This window comes from Colletotrichum orchidophilum (assembly GCF_001831195.1).
Source record: "Colletotrichum orchidophilum strain IMI 309357 chromosome Unknown Scaffold_35.1, whole genome shotgun sequence".
Taxonomy (NCBI): Eukaryota; Fungi; Ascomycota; class Sordariomycetes; order Glomerellales; family Glomerellaceae; genus Colletotrichum; species Colletotrichum orchidophilum.
The window spans coordinates 258,234-281,397 of record NW_019172991.1 but is presented as its reverse complement, the minus strand read 5'-3'; the positions used below and the strand labels follow the sequence as shown (position 1 = coordinate 281,397).

At 54.3% G+C, this 23,164-nt stretch overlaps 8 protein-coding genes across 8 annotated transcripts, besides 1 other annotated feature; 4 read left to right on the top strand and 4 right to left on the bottom strand.

Moving 5' to 3' along the window:
• Positions 1-4,256: 4,256 nt before the first annotated feature.
• Positions 4,257-4,771, top strand: CORC01_05170 (uncharacterized protein; the record flags this gene model as incomplete). The annotated part of the gene is made up of 2 exons (XM_022616814.1): positions 4,257-4,404; positions 4,512-4,771. Coding segments are annotated over 2 exons (408 nt in total), but the record flags the coding sequence as incomplete, so codon positions are not given.
• A 1,521-nt stretch (positions 4,772-6,292) lies between these two features.
• Positions 6,293-7,753, bottom strand: CORC01_05169 (uncharacterized protein; the record flags this gene model as incomplete). The annotated part of the gene is made up of 4 exons (XM_022616813.1): positions 6,293-6,361; positions 6,428-7,006; positions 7,085-7,294; positions 7,445-7,753. The coding sequence occupies 4 exons, from the start codon at positions 7,751-7,753 to the stop codon at positions 6,293-6,295; spliced, it is 1,167 nt and encodes a 388-aa protein (XP_022476737.1).
• A 1,843-nt stretch (positions 7,754-9,596) lies between these two features.
• On the top strand, positions 9,597-10,207 carry CORC01_05168 (uncharacterized protein; the record flags this gene model as incomplete). The annotated part of the gene is made up of 2 exons (XM_022616812.1): positions 9,597-9,698; positions 9,788-10,207. The coding sequence occupies 2 exons, from the start codon at positions 9,597-9,599 to the stop codon at positions 10,205-10,207; spliced, it is 522 nt and encodes a 173-aa protein (XP_022476736.1).
• Positions 10,208-10,693: 486 nt separating this feature from the next.
• Positions 10,694-11,354, bottom strand: CORC01_05167 (uncharacterized protein; the record flags this gene model as incomplete). Its single annotated transcript, XM_022616811.1, has 2 exons — positions 10,694-11,224; positions 11,301-11,354. The coding sequence occupies 2 exons, from the start codon at positions 11,352-11,354 to the stop codon at positions 10,694-10,696; spliced, it is 585 nt and encodes a 194-aa protein (XP_022476735.1).
• An 849-nt stretch (positions 11,355-12,203) lies between these two features.
• Positions 12,204-12,419, top strand: CORC01_05166 (uncharacterized protein; the record flags this gene model as incomplete). The annotated part of the gene is made up of 1 exon (XM_022616810.1): positions 12,204-12,419. One exon carries the CDS (start codon positions 12,204-12,206, stop codon positions 12,417-12,419), a length of 216 nt encoding a protein of 71 aa, XP_022476734.1.
• A 1,491-nt stretch (positions 12,420-13,910) lies between these two features.
• On the bottom strand, positions 13,911-15,356 carry CORC01_05165 (NAD dependent epimerase/dehydratase; the record flags this gene model as incomplete). Its single annotated transcript, XM_022616809.1, has 3 exons — positions 13,911-14,535; positions 14,636-14,936; positions 15,155-15,356. The coding sequence occupies 3 exons, from the start codon at positions 15,354-15,356 to the stop codon at positions 13,911-13,913; spliced, it is 1,128 nt and encodes a 375-aa protein (XP_022476733.1).
• A 2,826-nt stretch (positions 15,357-18,182) lies between these two features.
• On the top strand, positions 18,183-18,404 carry CORC01_05164 (uncharacterized protein; the record flags this gene model as incomplete). Its single annotated transcript, XM_022616808.1, has 1 exon — positions 18,183-18,404. The coding sequence occupies one exon, from the start codon at positions 18,183-18,185 to the stop codon at positions 18,402-18,404; it is 222 nt and encodes a 73-aa protein (XP_022476732.1).
• A 150-nt stretch (positions 18,405-18,554) lies between these two features.
• Positions 18,555-18,620: a sequence feature (Short protein (CORC01_05163, OHE99585.1) was converted to a misc_feature.).
• A 2,534-nt stretch (positions 18,621-21,154) lies between these two features.
• CORC01_05162 (F-actin capping protein) lies at positions 21,155-22,177 on the bottom strand (the record flags this gene model as incomplete). The annotated part of the gene is made up of 3 exons (XM_022616807.1): positions 21,155-21,546; positions 21,624-22,051; positions 22,146-22,177. The coding sequence occupies 3 exons, from the start codon at positions 22,175-22,177 to the stop codon at positions 21,155-21,157; spliced, it is 852 nt and encodes a 283-aa protein (XP_022476731.1).
• Between the last annotated feature and the right edge of the window lie 987 nt (positions 22,178-23,164).

The window sequence follows — 23,164 nt, the reverse complement described above, 5'->3', positions numbered from 1 at the left end:
CGGGCCACAACGAGGTAGCAGACGGAGCCCTGGACGGGATTTGGACGTTGGACTTGGGGTCCTGGGGTTGATGGGCGCAAGTAGCAAGGAGGATGGAAGCGAGTTTGTGGGTTGGGAAGGCAAACGAGACCAGCAGCAGCAGCAGCAGCAGCAGGCGGCAGCGACAGACAGTGACAGCAAGAGCGACTGCGAATTTGGACCTAGGACACACGGCGCCGGGAGCGACTAGGTAGGTACTCCAAGTGGTGGTACGGAAAAGAAGGTCACTTGTTAATGGCGAATTGCGAGTGGTGGGGAGGACACCGAGGACGAGGGGGCCCCACCCAGGCAACCCACAACCTGACGGTGTCAGTGGAGGGAAGGTGGAGGTCGGTGGAAGGAATCGAAGGGTTGCAGCGCACAGAAAGGGGGCTAGTTCGTTCTCGAGTGCAGGGCTAGACAGGCCAGGTATGGGGTTTCCGACCAGGGGGTGGCATGGAGGCTGGAGCAAGTTTGGCGTCTCTTTTTTATGGTCTGCTAATTCTTTCGTTTTTTCTACTAGTGGTCATTGGCACTTGGTATAAGCGATGAGGGGAGAAGAGGAGGAGTGAGGAGAAAAGTGACGAGGATAGATAAAAAGGATGCGTCAAAGAGAAGGTGTGGCAGGGCGACAAGTGCACCAGGTACTTTTACTACCTACCGTACCTTCGATTGGGAGAGGCTGGAGACCCGTGATCCGGCCAAGGCACGCCGCACGCCGCACGCCGCACCTTACCTACCCAAGATACGTACTGCTGGCAGGTAGTGGACTGCGAGTGGGCCGCATATTTGACCTGGACATGACAGACGGTAGGCCCGACAAAACTGAGCCCACGACGGACGGAGATAACGGGCAACATGACGCTATCTCTCCTATCTCCTCTCACACCTGCCGTGCTCGGTTCCTCAGTGTCGTCAAGCCGGGGTAAGACCATGAGAGAAAAATCGGGGTCGGCGTTGGGTGCGAAGAAGCGAGGAAGAAGGGCTGGGTGTTCCTGGCGGCGCTTCCAAACAACGAGGCGAATGGAAGACAGGACGTGGGACACTGCCTGCATGGTGACTGACTACACTAACACTTTACCCGACAGCGACCGACGGCTTTGTGTCATCGTCTCCTGCCCGCCCTGTCGGCTCCAGTCATCTGTACAGAGTGTGTACCGTACCTACCTTACCTAAGGTAAGGTACCTTCCAACTTATCAAGTATGAAGTTTCCCCATTGGATCACTCGTAGTCTGCGTTCCAGCAGTTCGTGAAACTGGCTGCACTTTGCGTGTGTCAGACGACATGTTTCCTGGTCCAACCCCCCCCCTCCTAGTGGCTTCAATAATCGCCTTGTCTCTCTGGCAATACTCTACGGCAATATGGCAATCCTCAAAGCGTCCTCATCCATTAACTTTGCGATGCCATAATGCCGTTGACTCCGTACGCAAGGTGAGGTCGCGGCAGCCAAGCCAGCCTGGGCGCAAGATAAGCTCAGCCTCTCGCACACAGCAGCATGCAGAACAACCCTTCCATAACATGTTGTACCATAGGGCGAGGCTTTGTGCTGCAAAGAATTTTTGCCCAGGCGGGAGCCATCCGCAAGCCTGAGCCTCCTCCCACCAAAAATTACAACAACCGTTGCCGATATGCCTTCCGGTATTCACCTGCCTACTGTAGATACGATTGATTTCGACTTGTCCATAAATAAACCACGGCCGGCCGGCACTCTTGTGGGAGAACGTTGCAGATAGCGCTCAAAGTACCCTTCAAGTGGCTTCGCCCTCCTTGTCCATTTCCCACCAGCTCGCCCAGCCGTCTGGCTGACCAACATCAAGGCACGGAGCACTTAACAGCCTGCCATGCGAGCACCCTCGCCCTCCGCACTTTGACCCACAGGAGACCAGACACCAGATCGGCCAGCTCCATGGGCAGCAAGGTCCCTGTCGAGTCGGTCACGGTTCGCCCAGCATCCAGCATCCTGCTTGTCGGTTGGTCTCTAGCGTACAGAATACATCAAGCACCCATCCATCCAGCTTCCGGCTTCCAGCCACCACCGCGGAATAGACTGTGGAGATGGAAATGGAAATCCAAGTATCCGTACGGATACATGTCTCAACTTGTCAAGGCGGCTCAAGTCCGAACCCTAGAACTCCACGCGCCCTGCTGATGGAAATACAGTACGATACGAACATGAGCCAGGGATACATGTTCACCTACCACCCAACTCACCGTGGGAACGATTCCCCGAGCGGACTGATTATCTGAATTGTGAGACAAAAGGCCGCATTCTCATCCCCCCGAGAAGCACTACCAGAGAAGCCCCATTGTCCGGCATCGGTGCATGTTCACGCCCCGACACGACGGTCCGTTGGAACACTACCCTGCGTTGGTTGTTGGTTCTTCTTTCCTGGTCATATCCGCTCTGCCTTTCCAGTCGTCGTCCAGTCGTGGCGCTCGCTGTCGGCCTGACCTGACCTAGTTATCCTGCTTTTCTCATCTGTCTCGCACGACTGATAACCTTGGTTTTAATGTTGTCGATGGCACCGTTACATCCGCCATCCCCCTGATTGGAACCCGACCCCGACGTAGGTACTTCATCTGGAAGGCCTGCCACTGCTGCTTAACGGCTCCCGTTTTCGTGCCAACGACAGCTGCTGGAGAGGATCTGCGCCGAACATGCTCTTTTCCTTAGACTTTGCACGTCAAGTCGTCACCAGACCACGACCCCTAATTCTGAACAACAGACGACCGCCCGTCACCTTCGCCTAGACCTCCGCCTCAGATTCGTCCTTATCCTCAGTATTTCAGTCTTTCCTTTGTGTCTGAGCACCTCTGGCGGGCCGCGGCACAGCAGCACCCGAAGCATACGCGCTACGTGGGGGCCGAAAGTCGCTCGGCTTGTCTACCACATGTGTCCAAAACAGAAAGTCCCGAACATAGGCGCTTCGGGTACGAACATGGCATCTCAGGCCGACTATCCCTTCCCGGCATGTCTCCGAGGTCGTGTGGTCATGATGAGTATGTAGACCTCTGCTGAACTATCCGTCCAAACACCCACACGTTCTGTCTCAAGGGCAAATGGGCAGCGCATTGCTAATTCAATCGTTATTAGTCAGTCTTTTGCTTTCTGCCCATCAAACCTAGCCACACTTTACAAGCCGAAGCTTTGTTGCCCCTCAAACGCCTGTTACTCAATCGGGTATGAGGGCGCTCTCCAGGCCCTTCTATTTGGTGGGAAAAAGCATCCGACGGCTTACACATCTATGGTCTGGGAACTACAGCACCTTAGCTGCCGACTTCAAGTTCGAACTCGTCCCCGCACCCCGGGAAAAGACGCGTTTTCTCTGAGTCGTAGGTGTTGCAGACTGTGGCCTTCATGAGGATTGATGAGACGGACACCGTCCAGGATACCTAGCAGGCTTTCAGCGACCTCCTCTTGACACGGCTAACAACCTTGGTCTGATAGACCGCCACAGTCCCTGTAGCGTTTGTCTTTCTTTTCCGGCTCCCCGTTCCCTGCTTCGAAGTTCGAAGGCTTGCCGTAAGAGCATGCGACTCGCACAGGAGCGACTCGGTGAGTGACCCAGGCAAAGCCCCGCCCTCTTACAGGTTGCGAGTCGCCAGTTGCACACCAACGCAACGTCACCCGCCTTACCTGAAGATGGCAGATTCACTGGAACGCGCGTGGGTAAACACCATGTAACGGCTGGTTGGCCCGTCATGTCAGACCAGGGCCACTTACCGTAGCACTACCTCCAAATCCCTACACAGGCCTCGCCGCCGCGTTGGATCCTTTGGTGCGGTGCAGCCGCCCCGAAAGACATTGTTGCATCGCGGTTGGTGTGAGAGGAACGACGCTACTGGTCCGATTCCGTGTCTAGCTGTACGGGGGACGACGCCGTTGCTACCCTCATCCACGCTGCTGGACCCGAGCTCATTCGTCGATTCGCTTCCCGTTCTTATTCAGTCCATCTTAAGACATGCCTCCCGCCTTTCCCCTCCGACACACGCCGAGTCTTTTCACAAACGTAACAGTGGAGCAAAGCTCTGTCGATCTGCTGCTGCCTCCCCTTGCTTCAGCATGTTCCTCCCACCAGGCATGAGGAACGCTATTACACCTGGCTAGCATCTATGCGGGGGATATCCGCTCGACACCGACACAGTGTCCAATCGAACCTGCCTACCAGCATCACACCCATTTGCTTCTTTGCTACACCCTCGTCGCATCCATGTCCGATCGAAACCACTCCATCCTCCCAAACCTCACCTCCTCAACAACTCCGCAGCACCGACAAGTATCATCCATGGGCGGAAAGAAGTTACTCCAAGTGCACCTTGCCACTTTTCGACGAAAAACACGAAAACGAAAAACACACTCAGGAGACACTGCATAATTGCGGGTGGTTAGTGCGGTCGAGGGAGAGGGGGATGTCCTACACTAGCGCCACTTTGCCATTGTGTTTGGAGCTTTCTTCGTTGTGCCTCGCTCGTGGTGTGGCTTGCCTTACTTGGCTTGATCCATCAAACATCTTTGGCCAACAAGCACTAAAACTAGGTATCCGTAGAATGTCGCAATCAACCTACTTGTGGGTGCCACCTCCAGAACCACGCGTGGTCCTTCACCAACCAGGTGCAGACCACAGGCGGTTTGTGGTAGGTCAACGCCCTCCGCACGCTCCCGTACCGGCCCGATTCCCACGAACTTCTGGAAGACATGGACGTCATGCCCAGCATCCATCGGCACCGTGTCCCCTACTGCCGCTCAAATAGTGTGATATGGCTAAATTGTCTCTATTCGACGCTCAGCATTTGCTGAGCAAGACTTACTTGGTCTTGAGTGGCTGGGCACGGGGGTCGGAACAACCCACTGAGTCTTTTACTTAAGAACAGAGACGTTCACCAGTGCCGGCGCATGACTGCCCGGAGCGTCGACTGCGCCTAAATTCGGACGGCTAAGTTACTCTGCAGGTGGAGTGGGATCCCGCCCCGGCGTCGCCGACGTCCGGGTCTGGACTTTTCTCATCGACTTCGAACTACGTCTTGCTATCGGAGCTCATTTTTCCTAGTGTCTTGTACGACTGCTCTGACAGTCGGACAGTATTCTCAGCCTGGCACACTGAGTTAACTGACTTGCTGTGTCCAACATCGTGGTTTTTAGCACACTGTCACTTTCTACACGATGCTATTCTTGGTTTGGCACTACGAGACAAACCCGAACGTGAATCTCAACCTTGACGGGCGGAATTCAAGGCTAAGATGAGACTTTGTACAAAATCCTTCCCACATTGTGAATGCCCTGGCAAAACCGCACGTTGGTTGAGGCAGCTGATACTTTGGAAATGAGATGAGCTCTGGAAATAGTATCGGCAATCAAAAACTTGGTTGTGCATCTGATGTCTGGTCAATGGCATTACTTACATCAAGAATGAACGAATTTCTGACTTGCCTTAAATTATCCTCACCCACCGCCAACTTGGCTTCTCATGAAATTTCTTTTCCCAGATTCCCTCATCGTCTCCGTTCGCATCACAGTTCCTCGCCGTATTTTGATTGCCCATTAGGATCACAAGAGTAGCACACACGGATTGTTGAGGAACGCCGTTTAGAGAAAGAAAAAATAGGAAGCCTGTGATAAGGAGGCTAGGGATAGGGAGGTCGAAGGGCTAGGCAGATGTAGAACGCCCGGATTTTGATATATATCGTAGGACGGAATGCAGTGCAATGACATGGGAAACGGAAGCAAAGACATGCCCATAGAAGGAGTAGCAAAACTTGATACTTTCTAAATGAAATGCTGTAAACCTACTCTCGAATTGATGACGAGGCGGATAGAGCTTACTCTAAGACCGCCAGTCCAAAGACCTGGTTCATGATCCATCTATGGGAAGGCTTGCATTGCGATACACGCAAAGAGTCTGGTTCTGAATCTTGCGCGGCTGAGAAGCACAGATTACGGTTCCTCTGATCGGGATGACGTCCCAATTACTCGATCAAAGAAGAACGTTTTGCTACCTTGGTAGAAGACTCGAAGAAGAAGAAAGAATGCACGGGCTCGGGTTGCCATCTAGAAATATATAGGCTTTTCTTTGGGGCCATGCATATGGTGGGCAAGATCCAAGGTCAATCAAGCTTCGATATGTTTGCAAAACAGACTTTCTCATTGTTACATGTTGCTAGAGCCAAGAGGAATCTCTCAAGATACCTCAAAGTTCTTACTTTACTGGCAGGCAGGTAACCCAGGTTGCGCGGGTCAAACCCTCTGTCCACCCAATCCTCGGGTTATCTCGCAACTTACTTCTTCTCGGTAGGGGGAGCCGCTCCTCCGGTGGTGGGGAAACCCATGAAGATCTTGAAGTAGTCCTGTTGATTCCATGTCAGCTTTGGTCATACTCTCACAACATGTCGTGCCACGGCCAAATCACTCACGTAAATCATCCACTGGAGACCGGTCAGGGTACCAATCATGACGATGCGGACGGGCAGACCGTTCCAGAGGCCGGAGAAGCCAATGTCCTTGTAGATCCTGCCCATTGCCGCACCAAAAGCCTCGCCCTGGGCGCGGTTCGCGTTGAGCTTGCTGACCATGACGTCGGCCGGGTGCGAGACGATGGCGCAGAGGATGCCCGCCAGGTAGCCGCTGACAAATGACACGCCCGTCTGCGCGGCCTTGCTATAGTCGGACTTTTGTCCCGGGAGGCGAGCGTACATCATCTCGACAATGGTCTCGAAGGAGGCGAACTTCATCATGGTGTAAGGGATCTGCCGACCCCAGAGCGGGTACAGGCCCTTGTAGAGGCCTCCCCACCCTTCCTTGGCTGTGACCTTGCTGATGCCGTCGAGGGTGCCCTTGTAGGGGGAGGGGATCCCGCCCTGCATGCGGACCTTGACAGCCTCAAAGGGGCAGAGGGCGATGTCGGCGATGAACTCGGCAGAGGCCGATGCAGAGAGGAAGAGGACCGTCTGGTACTTTTTGGCGTTGTCGGGGCCCGCAAGGTCGGCGTAGGTCTTGAGGTTGCATGTCAGTCACGAAGCTTCCTTCCCCGGACGAAATGAGATATTCGGCGAGAACCGTTGTTTTCTCACCTTTTTGAAGTATTCATAGAATCCGTACTTGCAAGCTCCCTGCGCGGAATAGCCCCAGAAGGTCGGGCCCCAGCCGGTCATGATGCCGCGTAGACCCTCCTTTCGGAAGATGATTCCCCAGGCCTGGAAATTTCCACGGTACAATTTCGAATCGATTTGCCTCCTCACTTTGACGAGATCCAGAGGAGTTACGGCGGTATGTGTCAAACCCTGGCATCCGGCGTTAGTTGCGTGGTCTTCAACAAGTACCGTCGTGACCCGGCGCCGGGTTCGGGGCCGTTGTGGAGACCCCGAGCCGGAGACGAGGTCGGAGACGACGGCACTCACAGAAAATCAGAGAGGAGAAGGAGGGGGACTCACGCAGGCCATAAGACCACCAAGGGTGCAAGCAGCATAGTACTTTCCGGAGTACAGCTCTATCTTGCCGCCGGCCGCGGATTGGGCCTTGGCACTGGCCTTTTCGAACTCAGCCGTGGCCTCAGCGCTGAGCTGCTTCGCCTTGCCCTTGACGTCGTCGACGGTGGAGAAGGCGCCGTAGAGCTCGGGACGGGCCTGATAGTGCGTAGGTCTCGCCATGGCTGTGGTATTGGCAGTCTTATTAGGGCGGCTGCCGGGGGCGTATGAGAAGCATTCCTTGAGTGTGTCTTGTCTGGGATAGAGGAACGACATGGTGGTCGGGACGCAATTCGTCTGGACCGGAAGAGAGGATGGTATGGATTTCTTTCTACCGCAAGGATATCTGGATGGAGAGGTCAGTCGGGAGTTACGTGACGGACGACGAAACCCCTGCGATAAGCTGGAGAGGCTGGATGAGCGCGCAATTGAGTTTCGCGATGGAAGATCGAGCTCGGAGGAGGCGCGAGATGCCGGCAATAAGCCTCTGGGACGCTGCGTCGAGGAGAGCAAAACAAAGAAGTTGAGGGTTTCTACTTACCAAGAGAGCAAGCTGAGAGGGGTTTCTAGTTCGAAGAACAGGAGAGGAGAGTAGGTGCAACGTCAGTCATGCGACACGAATGACCGTTTCCGGCGTGTGAGCGAGAGCACCTTGAGCAACGAAGACTGGTGGTCACTTGTCGAGGATACAGAGGCAGAGGAAGAAAGGGAAGTTGCGAATCTAGCTGTCGCACACACATGCACACAGGAAGAAGAGGAAGTCAGAACGGGAGAGGCTAGAAGCACTTTTATTATCATGCAAATATCATTGGGGGAAAGGGGGCGCCGGCGCTGGTGGATGGGCGGACAGGATACCTCAGGAAAGTATGGGGGTCAGCGGGAGTGAGTAGTAATTACCTTACCTCTAGGAGGATGCGCGCAGAAGTGAGAGAAGTGGAGGGATCGGTTCGGATGGTTCGGTCACGTCAAGGTCGCGGATACCTTTTCCTCGTCAATTGTTTGTTCTGTAATGCCGTTTGGACTTGGGTAGAGCTTACACGCAAGTGACCAATAACTGTTACGGAAGGCGTCGGGACTGTTCCTTTTGGGTGACATCACACTTCACAAGGGGCGGGGCGGGCTCGAAGGTGCTGTAGTAAGGTAGGACAGAAGTAGCTCGAGTGGGGCACCGGTATACGAGTAAAGGAAAGGCTCCCGTGTTATCGCGAAATAGCCCGCTCTTATCCCCGGATTCTGCGGAGCTTCGCCGTGATGTCGCTGTATCGTTTCCCGGCGTTGTTCTGAAAGCCACCAGCGGGTGTCGTAGCAATTGCCTTTCTTTCCTCTTCGATTTTCGTCGCTCTCAGCAATCTTTTTTCTGAGCGATGCTTCAGATCATAGTCTGCAGAGAACAATCCGAGAGAACGAGACGAAGATACGTTGCAAACTGACAGCGATAGAAGCGATGGCCCAAATAGGAAATTGCTTTGAAACTACACTAAAGCATCTAGGCTAACCGTGATCATGGGGACTTCCGTCAAGGGACCATGGAAGAAATTTTCATTTTCAACGGGGCATGGGAAAAGATCCAGCGAGTGGCAGACCGGAATTTCGTGCAGTCAAATCTTTCAAAGGTACCTAGGTCAAACTTGGTATTCCTTGGTATTCCTTGGTCAACTCCTCGAGATACTCTGCCAACGGGCTATTCCGTGATGCCCATCCGTGGCTGTCGCTACCTTACTCTTCAGCAGCAGAACCCCGCTGTGGGACCACTAAGGTCAGTGAGGGACGGCGGCAGGCAGCTCAGTGAAACCTTGACAAAATACCGCCTGCAGGTGGACCGTGTGCGCCTGCCCCCACCCCGGCGACATCAAATTCACGCGCAGCCGCCCCGGGCGCCCATCGGCGCGCGTGTGTGAGCAAATCCGAGACACCGACCACACTGTGGCGTTCGGTTCCTGACCTCCAAATCTTTCGACCCTGTCGACACCACCCCTCTTCTAGAGAACCCCGCGATACCCTTCCCCTTGGTGTACGTGCCGACCACGATCAGCGATACCCACTCTATCTATCTCGACTGTCGACTTTGAGTTGTGGAAAGGTTTTCCTCAAGACCCGGAAAGATTGGCAGCATTCAATAATGGCGACTCTGGCTTCCAACCCCGCCGCGGCGGCGCCATCATCGCAGACCAGCGAAGTCTCCAGTCCCTTTGTTTCAAAATGGTCCTCTCGCTACCGCGGTGTACGTGACATATCTTGATCCGGCCTCTCTTCTTCCTCTGTCTCTTATCACGGACCACAGAACCTAATCGCCGACTAACCTTTGCCCAGGCCACAGTAGAAGACATCGACCCCCCCGCGGCCCTCTCCCTGACGCCCACCGATCCCATCTCCCACGCCCTCATCTCCGCCTTTGAGCGCGACTACACCCACCTGACCGTTGTCGACGCCCACCGCGCCCTCATCGGCTACCTCGCTATCCCCCACCTCCAGGCCCTCCTCGACGCCGGCAAGGTCAAGCCCGAGGACCCCCTCTCTAAAGCCATGGTCCGCTTCCAGCGCAAGGGGCGCACCTACCGCGTCATCACCATGCAGACGCCCCTCGAGGAGCTCGAGGCCTTCTTCGCTGGCGATGGTGTCGCATCCAGGAGGAGCCATTTCGCCGTCATCACGGACGACAAGAGGCGCTTCGTGCTGGGCGTCGCGACGGTGCAAGATCTCGAAGAGTTTGTCAAGAGGAGACCGGCGTGAGGTACGTTGTCGCAGGACGGGTCTGGGAATGAAAGTTGCGCCCCCTTAGGTGGGGTGTGCAGAAAAAGCTAGGCTGGTGTCATCATCCTGCGGTCGTAACGAATCTATGGGACAATCAAACATGGTAGACGGCTGGCTGAATCAACGCAAGCATTGACGTTTCGCATTTGAATAGAGGGAAGCCTTGGGACGAAGGCAGGTAGGCAGGCAGACGATTCAACATTGCTCTGTTTTGTCATCGCGTACGTTTACACGAATGAGCATCTACGGAACAGGTTCAAGGCCTAGGAGTTGTTGAGACGGGTTCAGTCGCATTCATGCTCTCAAAAGTCTACTCTTCGTTAGGCCACATCGCAGCCTACGATCGTAACAGCATCATGCGCCTCGCAAGTGCGCATGGTAGCCAGGATTTGTGTTGTTGTAGAATCAACCCCATCATCCAAACGCAAAGTAAAGATGTTCCAGAAACAACCACATGTGCTAGATTTATGGAAGGTAGTCGTAGACGAGGCGAAGCTCAACTCTCTTGCCGCCCTTCTGAACGAGCACATTGCGCGTGTAGCGTCTCTCGCCCTCGATGGTCTGGAAACCCCAGATCTGGGAGGCGGTCCAGCCGTTATCGATGCTCTCGACGTGGCTGTAGAGGTGGCTCTTGCCATCGGGACCGGTAGCCTCGGCGTCGCTCTCGAGCCAGCCCTTCTTGAGGAATTCGTCCTCGATCTCGGCAAGGGTCATCCAACGGCTCTGGCCACGAACGCTGCCGAACATCCAGTCGGAATGCTCACGCCACTCGTTGTCGACACAGCGCTTCTCTGTGGTGCCCTTAAGGCCGGCTGTGGCGAACTGGTCAATATCGAAGTGAGTGACGGGCTCGGTGCCGGAGCCGGGAGGAGAGGGCGGGGCGGTGTACTGCTTGACGTCGAGGGTGACAGTGGCGAGGCCGACGGCCTTACGGGTCATCCAGCCGATGCCCTGGAGGGCAAGGGCAGGCTCAGGAGAGTCAGAGAGGGTTTTGTTCTGTTGGTGTTGTCAGCTTTCTTTCTTTGCGCGCGTTTCTGCTGTGCAATACTGTTTAGAACAGAGATGAACGTACCATGACCCACTTGCCGTTGAGATCGGCGATCGTCTTTGTGGCGGGAGCAGCCATTGTGATGTGATGTGTGAGTGCGCTGAGTATGTGTCGCAATGGAAAAATGACCGGGAATATATTCAGTGTTTTATGGACGGAAGCTTTGGCAAGCTTCACACAGGTGTGGGAAGGGAGGTGAAGGTTCGGTGGCGGTACCTTAGGTCGGTGGTCGGAGGGGTTGCAAGGAGGTAAATGTGTCAACGGCCCCGCAGAGGTGAGATAGATATAGGTCCGCAAAGGTGACTCGTTGTCAAGCCAAGCAATCAGTCACTTGAGGCAGGTCCAAACTATGTTTCAGGTAAGCACCGTCTCCTTTCTGTTCCCGGATTGGCGGTTGAATAAGTAAGAAGATGGAGAGAAAGAAGCTGGGGTGAGCAACAAAGGTGACGCGGAATTTGACTCCGGACGCAAGGCGCCCAATCCGTTGGCGCCTTCTTATACGCCGCCTGGTCCAGCAGCAGCTTTCCAGCCAGGTCAAGTCAGGAACGAGCTTGGCAGTGCTGGGGGGGTGGACAAGCGGGGCGGGGGAGCACTCCTCCCCCTCCACACTGCCACGCTTTCACATGGACGAGAGAAGCTCCCTCTCTCTTTCTCTCCTTCGCAATTGCTTAGCCGGCCCCGAATAAGAGAGCAGCTCTATCACACGAACGCACTGCGACAGCTGAGAGGTCGGGGCCGAGGCTCATGAGACAACCTCCATACCCGTACCCCAGACAATGGTAACCTGGAAACGGGAACGCGCATGAGATCATGACCGCATAGGTGCGACCTCCCTCCCCAGAACTTCACACGCTTGTCAGCATTTCAATCGTCCTCAATTACTCAAATCTGGGCATACCACCTTGACCTGCGCGAAACGAACGGCCAATGGCGGCAGCAGCCGGACACTCCCAACCCCAATCTGGTCGCCCAGCCCGGTCCGAGTTGCGCCCATATGGAGATAGTACGGGGGGCGTAGCCACCCGAATGACTTTCTTCAAGACTACCAGAACATCAACCACGAAGATGCTCGCCCCCGTCCCATCCACAACCGGGGTGTCACTTACCACTCAAACAGCCGAGAAAGGACAAACCCAGGGGTGAATAGACACCGCAAGCTCCGAGGCTCAAGGCCGCGCTGAAGAAGAAAAGAAGAAAAACGACCAACCGGACTCTTGCACGGTCTTCATGATGCAGGGCGGGCAAGGGCCATTACCTAAAGCAAGCCAAGGTAGGCACCCTATGCATGACGGGTAAAAAGCAGACAGACGCAGGGACAGGCAACAGGCACAGGCGTGCAACTCGTCCGAGAGTTTCAACACTGCTACGCTTGTATCCGTACAGCAATGTCGCATACACCAATAGGTTCTTCCCTCAACTCCGCCAATGACACGACTCCAATCACGAACTCGGTCCCCTCTTCCATCCCGTCTCGGGCGATCAGGCGGGAGATGCCACCCCACGGCTTCGGCAGACTTTTGGCCACACTCGGCCTTTTCTGTCCAAGGCATGTGCGGGACGGACGCTTAGTTTTGCCCGCGGTGGTGGATTGGGACGGGTCAAGCAAGCGAGCTGCATCCTTTTTACAGCCAGAACTCTCTCTTTTTGCTTTTGCGGGTTCATCTCCATAAAACCTCCCGCAAGTCTGGTGCATGCCATCAGTTCAGCACGCCCAGCAACAAAATAAGCTGTCGATTAGCTGTTACAAAATGATATTCGTCCCGGGTGCGTCATCGCACAACAGCATCCCGTCAGCGGCCATCTGCCTCAGCCGGGTTCCACTGCAGACATTGACAGCTCGCACAGTAGTGCCAGCGAGCCAACCTCGACCGAAGTCGTCTCTGTTTCTTGAATCCAAACCAGATCGACCACTAGGGATAAATAAGGTGTTTTGAAGTCGTGCCACAAGCGAGCGAAGCGCGAAAGGATCCGAAAAAGACTCGCTATTCGACGAATCGTCTCGAGGGTGAGTCCCTGACCGGGAAGACTCCTGTGCCCGAGAAGCGGACCGATGGACGAGCTCCGAGTCTTAGACTGTTGGAACTAGCAAGCAGTGCAGCGGAGGGAGGTCCCTCATTGAGGCGGAGCCATAATCTAAAAAGGTAGGCCGCGCAGGCAGGAGAATCCCAGCTCCGACCGGGCCACAAGATGGCCGTCCGCGACGTTCCCTCCCGCGGAAAACCACACGTGAGAGCTCACTGTTTCAAGAAGCCAGCAGGCAAACCCCTGTCTGTAACAACTCAGGTACAGCTCCAATATTTTTCAATCCCTCAAAACTGCGCCCCAACTTGCCTGATTTCGTCGTGGATTACTACCTTCAGAAATGGTGCCAATATATATGGCTGGAGCTACGAAGAGTAATAAAAGGAAAAGGATATCTTGGTTATACAAATGCCCCAGCAGTCCCCGCCATCGGCTCCCGAACGCTGCTCGCACGCAGTGGAGTTTCCAAACAAACGACTCGACTGATATCATGGCGCTCTCGCTTCCGCAGCCCGCGCCCGCGCCGGTGTCCCCTCCGTTCTTCGACTCGAACCCGGCCCGAAAGTCATCATCCGCACGCTTTTATGCTTCTAGTTTGTTTCCGTCTGTGGGTCATGGCCACCAGTTCATTGTTTTGTAGCTCTCAATCACCTCCTCGACCAACTCCTTGGTCAGCTTGGGCTTTTCGTACTGGAAGCCGACGACCTGCTCTAAACGGTTGCCGTCCATGCTCAGGTCCGTATCTTTCAATAGTTCCTTTTCCATAAAGGGCGTAAGAGGTCCCGGCCGCGCAATACCGGCCTTCTCGAGAAGTTCGGCCCAGGGCCCCATGAGCTCGTCGTTGACGTCGTCGACGACGCTATCCATGTTTAGGCGCGCGAATGTGCTGATGAGTTGTCCCTGGAATCCCGTCTCGATCTTGAAAACCTCGCCAATGATCTCGGCCATGGTGCCCTGGGTAGTGATGCCCTTGTCGACAACGTTGAATGTGGGCACCTTGCCCATGGTCTTGATGTCCCAGTTATCCTTGCCTTTGCTGTACCACGTCGTGATATCCCAAAGTGCTCGTACGGCATCTGTGATGTGTACGGTGTTCTGTCGGAGGCCCTTGTCCCACAACCACTTCATTTCGTTCTCTAGGTATTGATAGACACGGGCCATGCATAGTCCCGTTGCGACCCATTGCGACGCGTACGGGCCGTACACGTGTGCTAAGCGGACAATGATGAGGTTCAGTCTAGAGGAATTGTGTCGTTGAGTCAGCTTGGTAGAGACACAGCAATACGCCCTCATACAGAGCTCTAGGAACGCTTGGGGGCGACCGGCAGAATACATACCCTTCAACCTTGGCCAACTCCTCTTCGGCTTGCAGCTTGTAGACCGCAATTTTGCTCCAAGGCTTCAGCTTGTCGCCCTCTTTGCTTGGGGACGAGTCGGATTTGTAAACCATGCCGGTGCTGAGCTCGATGAATGCCTTGACCTTGCGCTTGGCTGCCTCCTTGCCAACGGCAAGTGAAAGGCCGAGAGAGCGCAACTTGTAAACCTCATCCTCTTGCGAATATCTCGTCTCGCCGCCGCAATTGAAGACATAGTCCCACTGTTCACCGTCGGGACGGTCGAATATCTTTGCTAGGGCTTCTGCAAAAAGGCGAAGAAAGAACAAGAAAAGTCAGCCGAGAGCGACATCACAGTGGATTGTCTGGGGTTTCTGTCGGTTGGCTACTTTGGAAAGCCCAAAGGTAGAAGGGAGGGGAGGGGCCGGAAACAAGGTGAAAAAAGACATGAACAGTCGTGAGAAGTGGACGGGAAAAGGGGGGGGAAGCAGCTCATGTCGTCGTTCAGGGCGGGTGACTTACGTTCTCTGCTTGCATCGGCCTGCATGAATTTGCTGCCGGCGCAGGCGTCCTGGAACTCAGGAGCAAGCCATGCAAGTTGGGGCAAGGCCTTGTCGACGACGCGGACCTCTGATGCGAGGTCATTATCGTGGATGTAGCGGGCCAGGAAGCGACCGATGTAGCCCAGCCCCCCGATAATCAAGACTGAGGGTTTCTCGGCCATGGTGAAGGGAAGGGGGAGGGATTCGGGGGCAGAGGCGGTCGAGAGGTTGTGCGTGTGTGTGCGATGTTGTGTCGTAGGGGAGGAAAGGATATGACAAGCGCAGGTTGACGAGTTTGGGGGCAGAGGGGTTGGAGGTGGTGGTGCACTGGGCACTCGGCGGCAAGGCGGGAGGTACCACTGACGGGCAGCGACGGCAAAGACAGCGAGGATAACGGACGGCGGGGTTGACGTTTGTTGTCCAGGTTCCCGTTAAGTTAGGGGTGATGTGCCCTGGCTCCTGGGACTGAGAGTTGCAGCACCAGGATTGCGCGAGTTTAGTGTAAACCACGGTGTAGCGGGATGGATGCGGGCGAAGCTTGGCAGGGGGGTTGAGGGGGCGGCGGTCCAACCGGGACAGGTGGTGGGAACCAAAGGAAGGCGTCGGACGCAGAAAGCAGAGATGGCCTTGGCTAGGTACACATTACACGGATACCAGGGCAGCCAATGTTGTTGAGGTCAGGTGGTAGAGGCAGGGAGATCAGTCGGAGGGGGGTGCGGAGAGGAGAGGAGAGCAGAAGGAGGAGGGGGGGAGGAGGAGGAGGAGGAGGAGAAGAGGGAAGTAGAGGAGAAGGAAGAGAAGAGGACGGACGAGGGGGGAGGATAATAATGACAAAAAGGAGGTTGCAAGCTGGATGGTGGTGTGCGTATGTAAGTCTATGTATGTATATGTGTGTTTGTGTGCGGTATGTTTGTGCGTGTAGGTGTGTTTTGTTCTAGGGCGAAGATTCGAGTTGGTTAGTTACGTCTGATGATATCCAAAAGCACGCAAGTCAAGGTAGCGAAGTTGCGCACGTCGAAAAGATAAAACCAAAGAACTTGAGACGACAGATGGCCCTTTCCCCTTTTTGCCCTCCCGCGCAAGTATCAGAATAAGGAGGGAATAGTCAAGATTTTAGTGGAAATGCAGCAGCATTGAAAAAAAAAAAAAAAAAAAAAAAAAAACAGTCACTATGCTCACCCCCACACAAAAAAAAAAAAAAAGAAAGAAAAAAAAAAAAATAAAGAAAAAAAAAAAAAAAAAAAAAAAAAAAAAAAAAAAAAAAAAAAAAAAAAAAAAAAAAACACCAGCTAGAGAGAGAAAGAGAGACGAAACAGAGTGGCCCTGGATACCTAGAACACGAGCTCCGGAACCCTCCAATACAATGGTGCTATCATTCAAAACGGGGGCCAGATGGATATTGGGGCGGGCCGTAGAACGAACGGGGTGCGGGTCAAGGAACGAGGGTCGGGTGGGATGGAACTGAAGACTCGAAGAAAGTGGGAGGAAAAGAGGAGTTTCTGGAAATGACAATATCACTAGGGACACACACACTCACGGTGTCGCACACTTTCAGTACCGATATGGTAAGGTAAGAGAGAGAGTCTCGACACTCTTGACAAGCAAGTTGCCGATGGATGCAGGTGGGGCTTTCATGCAGCTCCAAACTTCCAATTCACACTTACTGTGGTACAGAACTTAACCCTGAGCTAGTCCGACCCGACAACTCCTGCCACTTGCTCCCCGTCCCGTCAGCTTCAGGTCTGGCCCGGCTTCGGGTCCAGGCATGTTCAGGCATGTCCAGGCATGTCCAGGCATGTCCAACTCCAACTCCATCTCATTCTATTTCCCATGAGCAGGAACAATAGACCTGTTACTCGGCTCTTTGCTCCCGAATCCCGACTCCCTGCTGGCCTCACCACACCTTGCTTACCTAGCTCGCTGCAGCTCCAGTTGTTGCCCTCCCGCCAGCACCTCGAGTTTCAATCTGCGCCGTCCAGCCCGCTGATATGTCTTCTTACTCTGTCCTGCCAGCTCCGTCTGAGTCACTCCGTCGACGCGCTAACAATCCTCTGCTTTCTCGCTTCGCTTTCTCGCTTTCTCGTTTTCGCCAGAGACCATCCTTCCAAACACCCTGAACCCTGGCTGCGGCTGCGGCGCAAATCACCAAGAAGCCAATCCCCGATCGAGAGGGACAGGTTTTGGCGGCTATTGCGCTCTGCGGCCTAGGTACCTTACGAAGTGCCGTGCTAGGGCTTTTAAGGTATCGATCTCGGTGAGATAGTCTCATCGAACCAACGCTCCAAGGGGCAAAAAACCACCGACCAGAGGTTACGTCTATGGCTCCGGTATCGCATGCTCATCGGCGACATTCGCCAAGTTGCTTCATCGCCCTGTACACGCTCTCACATGGTGACACACAAAAGGCGGCTGGGGACTCGAGAGCAATGGGCTGCCGCTGGACACCAAGACGGCTTGCCCCCTTGTCGCAAAATCCACAGTGCTCCGTGCTCCGTACTGCCTCCAAAACCCCACATCGTCGCAGCAAGATATCCCCCGGTCCGCTCTTTGCCCATGGCGCCCACCATCTTGAACGATGGCAAGCATCCAGACATTCAATGTCAAATGATCACGGAGAGAGGGGGAGGATAGCCGCAATCATTGTTCAACACTCGTTCTGCCGGGAATCGAAAACCAGAAGGAAGACTCGTGCCCGTTAGGCGTTCAGAGCGTCCAACCAGGCATACCCCCGTCGCCTCTTTCCCTGGTCGTCGTCCTCGGCGACGTCACTTTTCTGCATATATTGGCTCTATCGGATGGCAGAGACACGCCCAATGCCTCAGAGACAGCATCTAATCATTAGAGAGACATCGATGCCATCCTTTCAAGGGAGTCATGCAAGGTATGCGCCCGAGGTGCCTTCGCCCTGCAATTCTGCGCCCAAACTGCCGTCTATTGTCCAATCATGTCTCTCGACGGTCTTGGATTCTCTCCCGCTCCGACTCAGGTTTCTCCCAGAGTCCCAACACATGCCTGATTTCCTGTCCACCCCTTCCTGTGCCACCGAGATCTTCGCCAAAAAGCAGGGAACAATCCATGCCCCGATGGCAACTTATCGATTTCCATCCCGCTATTACCGGTCTTACACGCACGCACTCTCTTGCCCTGTCTGCCGGCCGGCATCTCCGTCTTTTCTTTTTATTGTCCGGCCCGGGCCAGGCACATGGCTGTCCACGGTCCATCCCCTCTAGTCAAGGCAGTGATACAACAGATCTTGTCTCACCATCAGCCTCGATTTCGAGTCGCACGCCCATCTCGTTGGAAACAAATCACAAAATGAACATTGCGAGATCGAGAAAGAAAAAAAGAAAGAAAGAAGGAACAAGTTCTAATTGGCTCTTTTACCGTTGGCTACGTCGCGTCCCAAGCTTCCGGCTAGCGCCAGCGGCGCGAAGTGGCCATCCCATGGATCCCGACCCGTTCCCGCTCAGGGGCCTTCCATGATGCGGTTCGCAGGTGGGCGCTTCTTGTCTGGGCCACGCCGCCGGGCTTCAACTCTAAAAGGGGAAAACCACACACACACACGCACTGGCGCGCTCCACGGGCGGGTTCGGGCTCGGGCTCGGGCTCAGCTTCGGCCATTTGACTTTTCGTATTTCGCATCTCCCTGCATCCTGCATGCGGGGGGTGCTAGAGGGGATCTGCTGCATGTTCTAGAAGTCGTGTGGGATCTATTCTGCAGCGAAGCACGCATGTTTTCTTTTCTAGCGAGGAGCGAGGATGAGAATTGATCCGAATCGACAACCCTTATCTTGTCGTTTTTGACATCGACCATGCCCCTGAAGATCAACGAGGGCCGGCGAGACACAGGCTTGCACCGCTCTCGTTTGTATTTCCCAGAATAATCAACATTGATTACCCGCCCCTAGAGAACACCAGCGTCAACGCCAGCGCCAAACCCTACGCCAACGCCAACACCAACACCAACACCAACAATTTGGAGCCAGGAACCCAGACGTCCCAGAGTCAGAGCCAGAGTCAACTATTGATCCTTCAAGCTCCCATGACATCGCGCACGAAGCCGGGCAGGCTCCACAACCCCAAACCGTACAGCAAACACCAACTGTATGAAGTTTCTTCCTCTGCAAACCAAGCCAGATCAAACCCCGCCTTTGATGGACAGCTCCCGCGTCGGCGCGTTAGCCGCCTAAACTTCGACAGGAAACGTTGGGCATCATTCGCCCATTGCAACACACATGCTCTCCGTCATCAACCAAATCCTGACTGGGCCCTCAAAGCCTATTGCACCGAACGAAGAGCCCCGAGTGCGCTGTGTGCTACGTCCGCGTACCTAGTATCTTTGAGCATGAAAATGGTACCCGAGCCGGACACCAGACAAAACCCCACGATGCCGGGGCCGCCGGGTTTGCCTTGGAGCTTGGCTGAGATCCGAGTATGCTAGGTAAAGTAGGTTATGGTTGTTTCGACTGATAGAAAATTAGCTTGGTTCGATTACGTGTCCCCCCACTTGAGAACGAGAACGAAAGTCAGAATGGGCAACAGAGTCTCTGTTTTAAAGGCCTGGCCCAAGTTGGTCCGAACCTCTCCGTGGACCCCTACCATCGGTCCCGATTTGACGTATGGGTTTCCTGGCTTGGGCAGTATGCAGAGGGTTCCTGGTACACAAATATCGCAAGGTTGTCACTGCTTTGCGTCTGCAGGTGTCGCAGATAATCGATCCGGGTGGCTTTAGTGCTGTTCCCACGATTTCAATCTACGGAATGGTCCCCGACCATCGTCAAATTGATCCCCGGCACATTGATCATATGTTGCAGCCATGGACTCGGTGAAAGTCAATTGGCGCAACAACGAAGCTTGACCTTGCTGTGTAAGCTTGAGCGTTTTCCTAATGACCTTTTCACTCTGTGATTCTTTCGACAATTTGCTCTGGGCTATCCCATCCCACACCACTTTCCTATCGCATGCTAGACACCAGGCATGGAGATTGGTTCACAGCCCCTCAACCAGTCAATTACATCAACAGTGCTGAGCCGCGATTTGAGTTCCATTCCAGCTCCTAGAGTTCCAAATTGTCTTTAGTGGGGGAACCAGAACCTATTTGTTGGTTTACCTAGTGAAGATCAACATATTGGACTGAGGGAGGCAGAATCACATCCCCTTCCCAAAAATCGGAGAAACCTTGGTACCCAATTCCACATCCTGTGACGATTTTCAGTGGCTTTCCAAGGTCCATCGCAAGCTTTCTGTCGTTTCTTGGGGCAGACTCCCTCGTATAGAACTTGGAAAGTTGCAAAGGGGCCGTGTTACCAAACGGATAGATATATGTATATACACCAGATTCAAAGGAAAGAAAGCAGTGAAATCGGTCGAAGGAGAGGTATGTGTCTCTCTCTCCAAACCCGACATTCCCATGATGGACATCAGTGTACAAAAGGAGAAGCAGTTTGAATTCGGATTGTCGATTCAAGCACCACGGTGATACAAAGAAAATCATCCCGAGCAGAGGAGCCAACTTTCTCCCAAAGTCTCACATACATATCAGGACACTCTAGATCAAGCAAGAACACTGCAGTGGAAGCACTTGAATAACAAGAGTTAAGTGAATTGTATTCCAGCCACTTTCTTTTTTTTCATCTTCTGCCCTTCTCGCTCAGAAAGGCGTTAGCTACACCTGCTGCCGGAGCAAAAGTGCATTTGCCAGGGATCAAGGGTTCAAAGACAAGAGAGATACTCCTCCATCTGATGCGCCTTTTCGTTCCTTTTCTCACCTACCAACGCCAACGACGCACAGCAGTGAGATCCGATGTCAGGATATTGAGGCGGCTTGAAAACCTGTACCACCCGATCTCGATATCCAGCGCCACCCCCGTGCTACTCTTCTTCTAGCACCACGATGCCCGCAATATCATCAGCGGGGATCCGGAAAAAATGCTCCAATCTTAGGCCACATTTCTTGGTGGGCTGGAGCAGGACCGGCTCATCACTTCTGCATGCTCCCGATAATCTCCCTCTGCGCTGCGCGGTCCCTACCAGCCTCGCTGAGGCTGCCCACGCTCCGCAGATCGCCGACGACGTCCTTGGCCTTGCCAAAGTAGACCTCTTGCAGCAGGTTGCGCATCTTGAGCTCCATGTCCTCGACAAGCCGTCCCACGTTCGCAATGTGGCTCTCATCGCCGTCGACCGGCAGCTCCTGCTCGACCTGCCGCGTCATGTTGCCGCTGAGGTCCATGTCGCCTAGGGCGTTGGTCGAGGTGGAAAGCGAGAGGATGACGGTCGAGGTGAGCTTGTATTGTGTCGTGCGGCCGCGCTCAATGGCCTCAAAGACGTGGATCGAGTCCCATACGCCCTCTGCGCTTCCGCCGGGCGTCGCGGCTGTGGTGGGGGGTGCTCTGTTAGCTCACAAGCTTTCCCCAATCAAAGGCAAAATTTCCAAGGGAAGAGAGGCTTACATTTCTTCAAGAGAACCACGCCGGCAAACCCATCGTCCAGGTTCCAAAAGTAGACGCTGCTCACACCACCCTCGTAGTACAGATCTCGGTACACGTCAAACGCTTCATTGGCCTTGACCTCCATCTTGCGGACCCTCTCGCTGGGGATCGCGCCCTCGCCGGCACCCTCGCTTCCACCGGCGCCAACACCGCCCACACCGCCCTCATCCAAAGGCGGATCAAACTGGTTGCTCCATGGGGAGCGATAGCTGTCGCCATCGCGGTTGTAGTCGCAAAGGAGGTAGTCGCGGCCCGTCTGCTTGCAGCGCTTGACGGTCAGAGGCTGGTCGACAGACGATAGGAGGTCCTCCGTCAGGTCTGGTGCGAGGGAGATGATTGCATTCAGGTGGTCGGTCGTGTGTTTCGGGTTCAGGCGGCGGAGGAGGTCGCTAGGTGAGAGACACGCGGCAGGTTAGATGATTTGCTCTACGCATGACGTTTGGGGGGGTGGAGGGCTGCGGTCAAGGGGCGGGTCGGTCTTACAGAGCCGAGTCGAAAGGGTCGACGGAGGCCATTATGGGGCTCTTTGTATGTGTGTGTGTCGTTGAGGTTGTCTTTGAGCTTGTTCGGAGTTGTTGGTGATGAAAGGTAGTGGTGTCGATTGGATTCGGATGGTGGTCTTTGAGGTTGGGGTGCTAGCGGAAAGTCTGGCGGGGTATCTGTAGACGGTCCTTACCTAGCCCCTGGGTGTACTTCCCCAGGACCCCACAGCCAGGATGAGCTCCGGACAGCACCTACCACCTCACGTACGTTGAAGAGGCATCAAATGGAGCTACAAGAGGCACGTCATAATTTAAGGTATCTACCTACCTCTCTGCCTCGACAAAGGGAGGTTTTGCCTTTGGGTAGTCTCTACCTCGGCAAGGCTCTCCACCGAAGCTGTTGGAACCATTCACGTCAGGTTTGAGAGAGTGACAACAAACATTTGTTTCAAGTCAATCAAAGCAAATCTAGTCGATCGCGGCAATCGCTAATGCAAAGTCAAAGAGGATAAGGTAAACATTTGACCACAAACCATGTAAGCTCTAGGAAACTGCTCGCAAGACTCTGGTCTCCAAATTTGGCCGATCTTCTGGCCTTGTTCGCCTTTTTCGTCCCCTTTTGTTGGCGTCCTTCTGTCTTTGAGAATTTACCAACACCTATCCTTATGCCAACCTCACTCAGTTGCGAGATGAACCCCTATTCGCCAACGCCTCGCGCGAAAAATAAAACTGCATTCCAGCCACACCCGAATAAGCAGTATTCTTCCCTGGGACTCCCCTTCAGCTGTACAGGGCTCCCTCCACCTGCTCAGGTCCCTTTGCCCCCTACGAAAAGCCTCTTGGCATTTCTTTCTCTCCCAATACTTCTCTAGAGGCTCGATTTACGAATCCAGTCACATTGGAAATCGTCATAAGAAAAGCAGCAGCACCTTTTAAGTCACCGCCGATCGGTGTGTTGAACGAAGTGCCTGCTGGAATAAGTACAGCGAGAAGTGAAGCTCAGCACCCCGTCATCGTGTT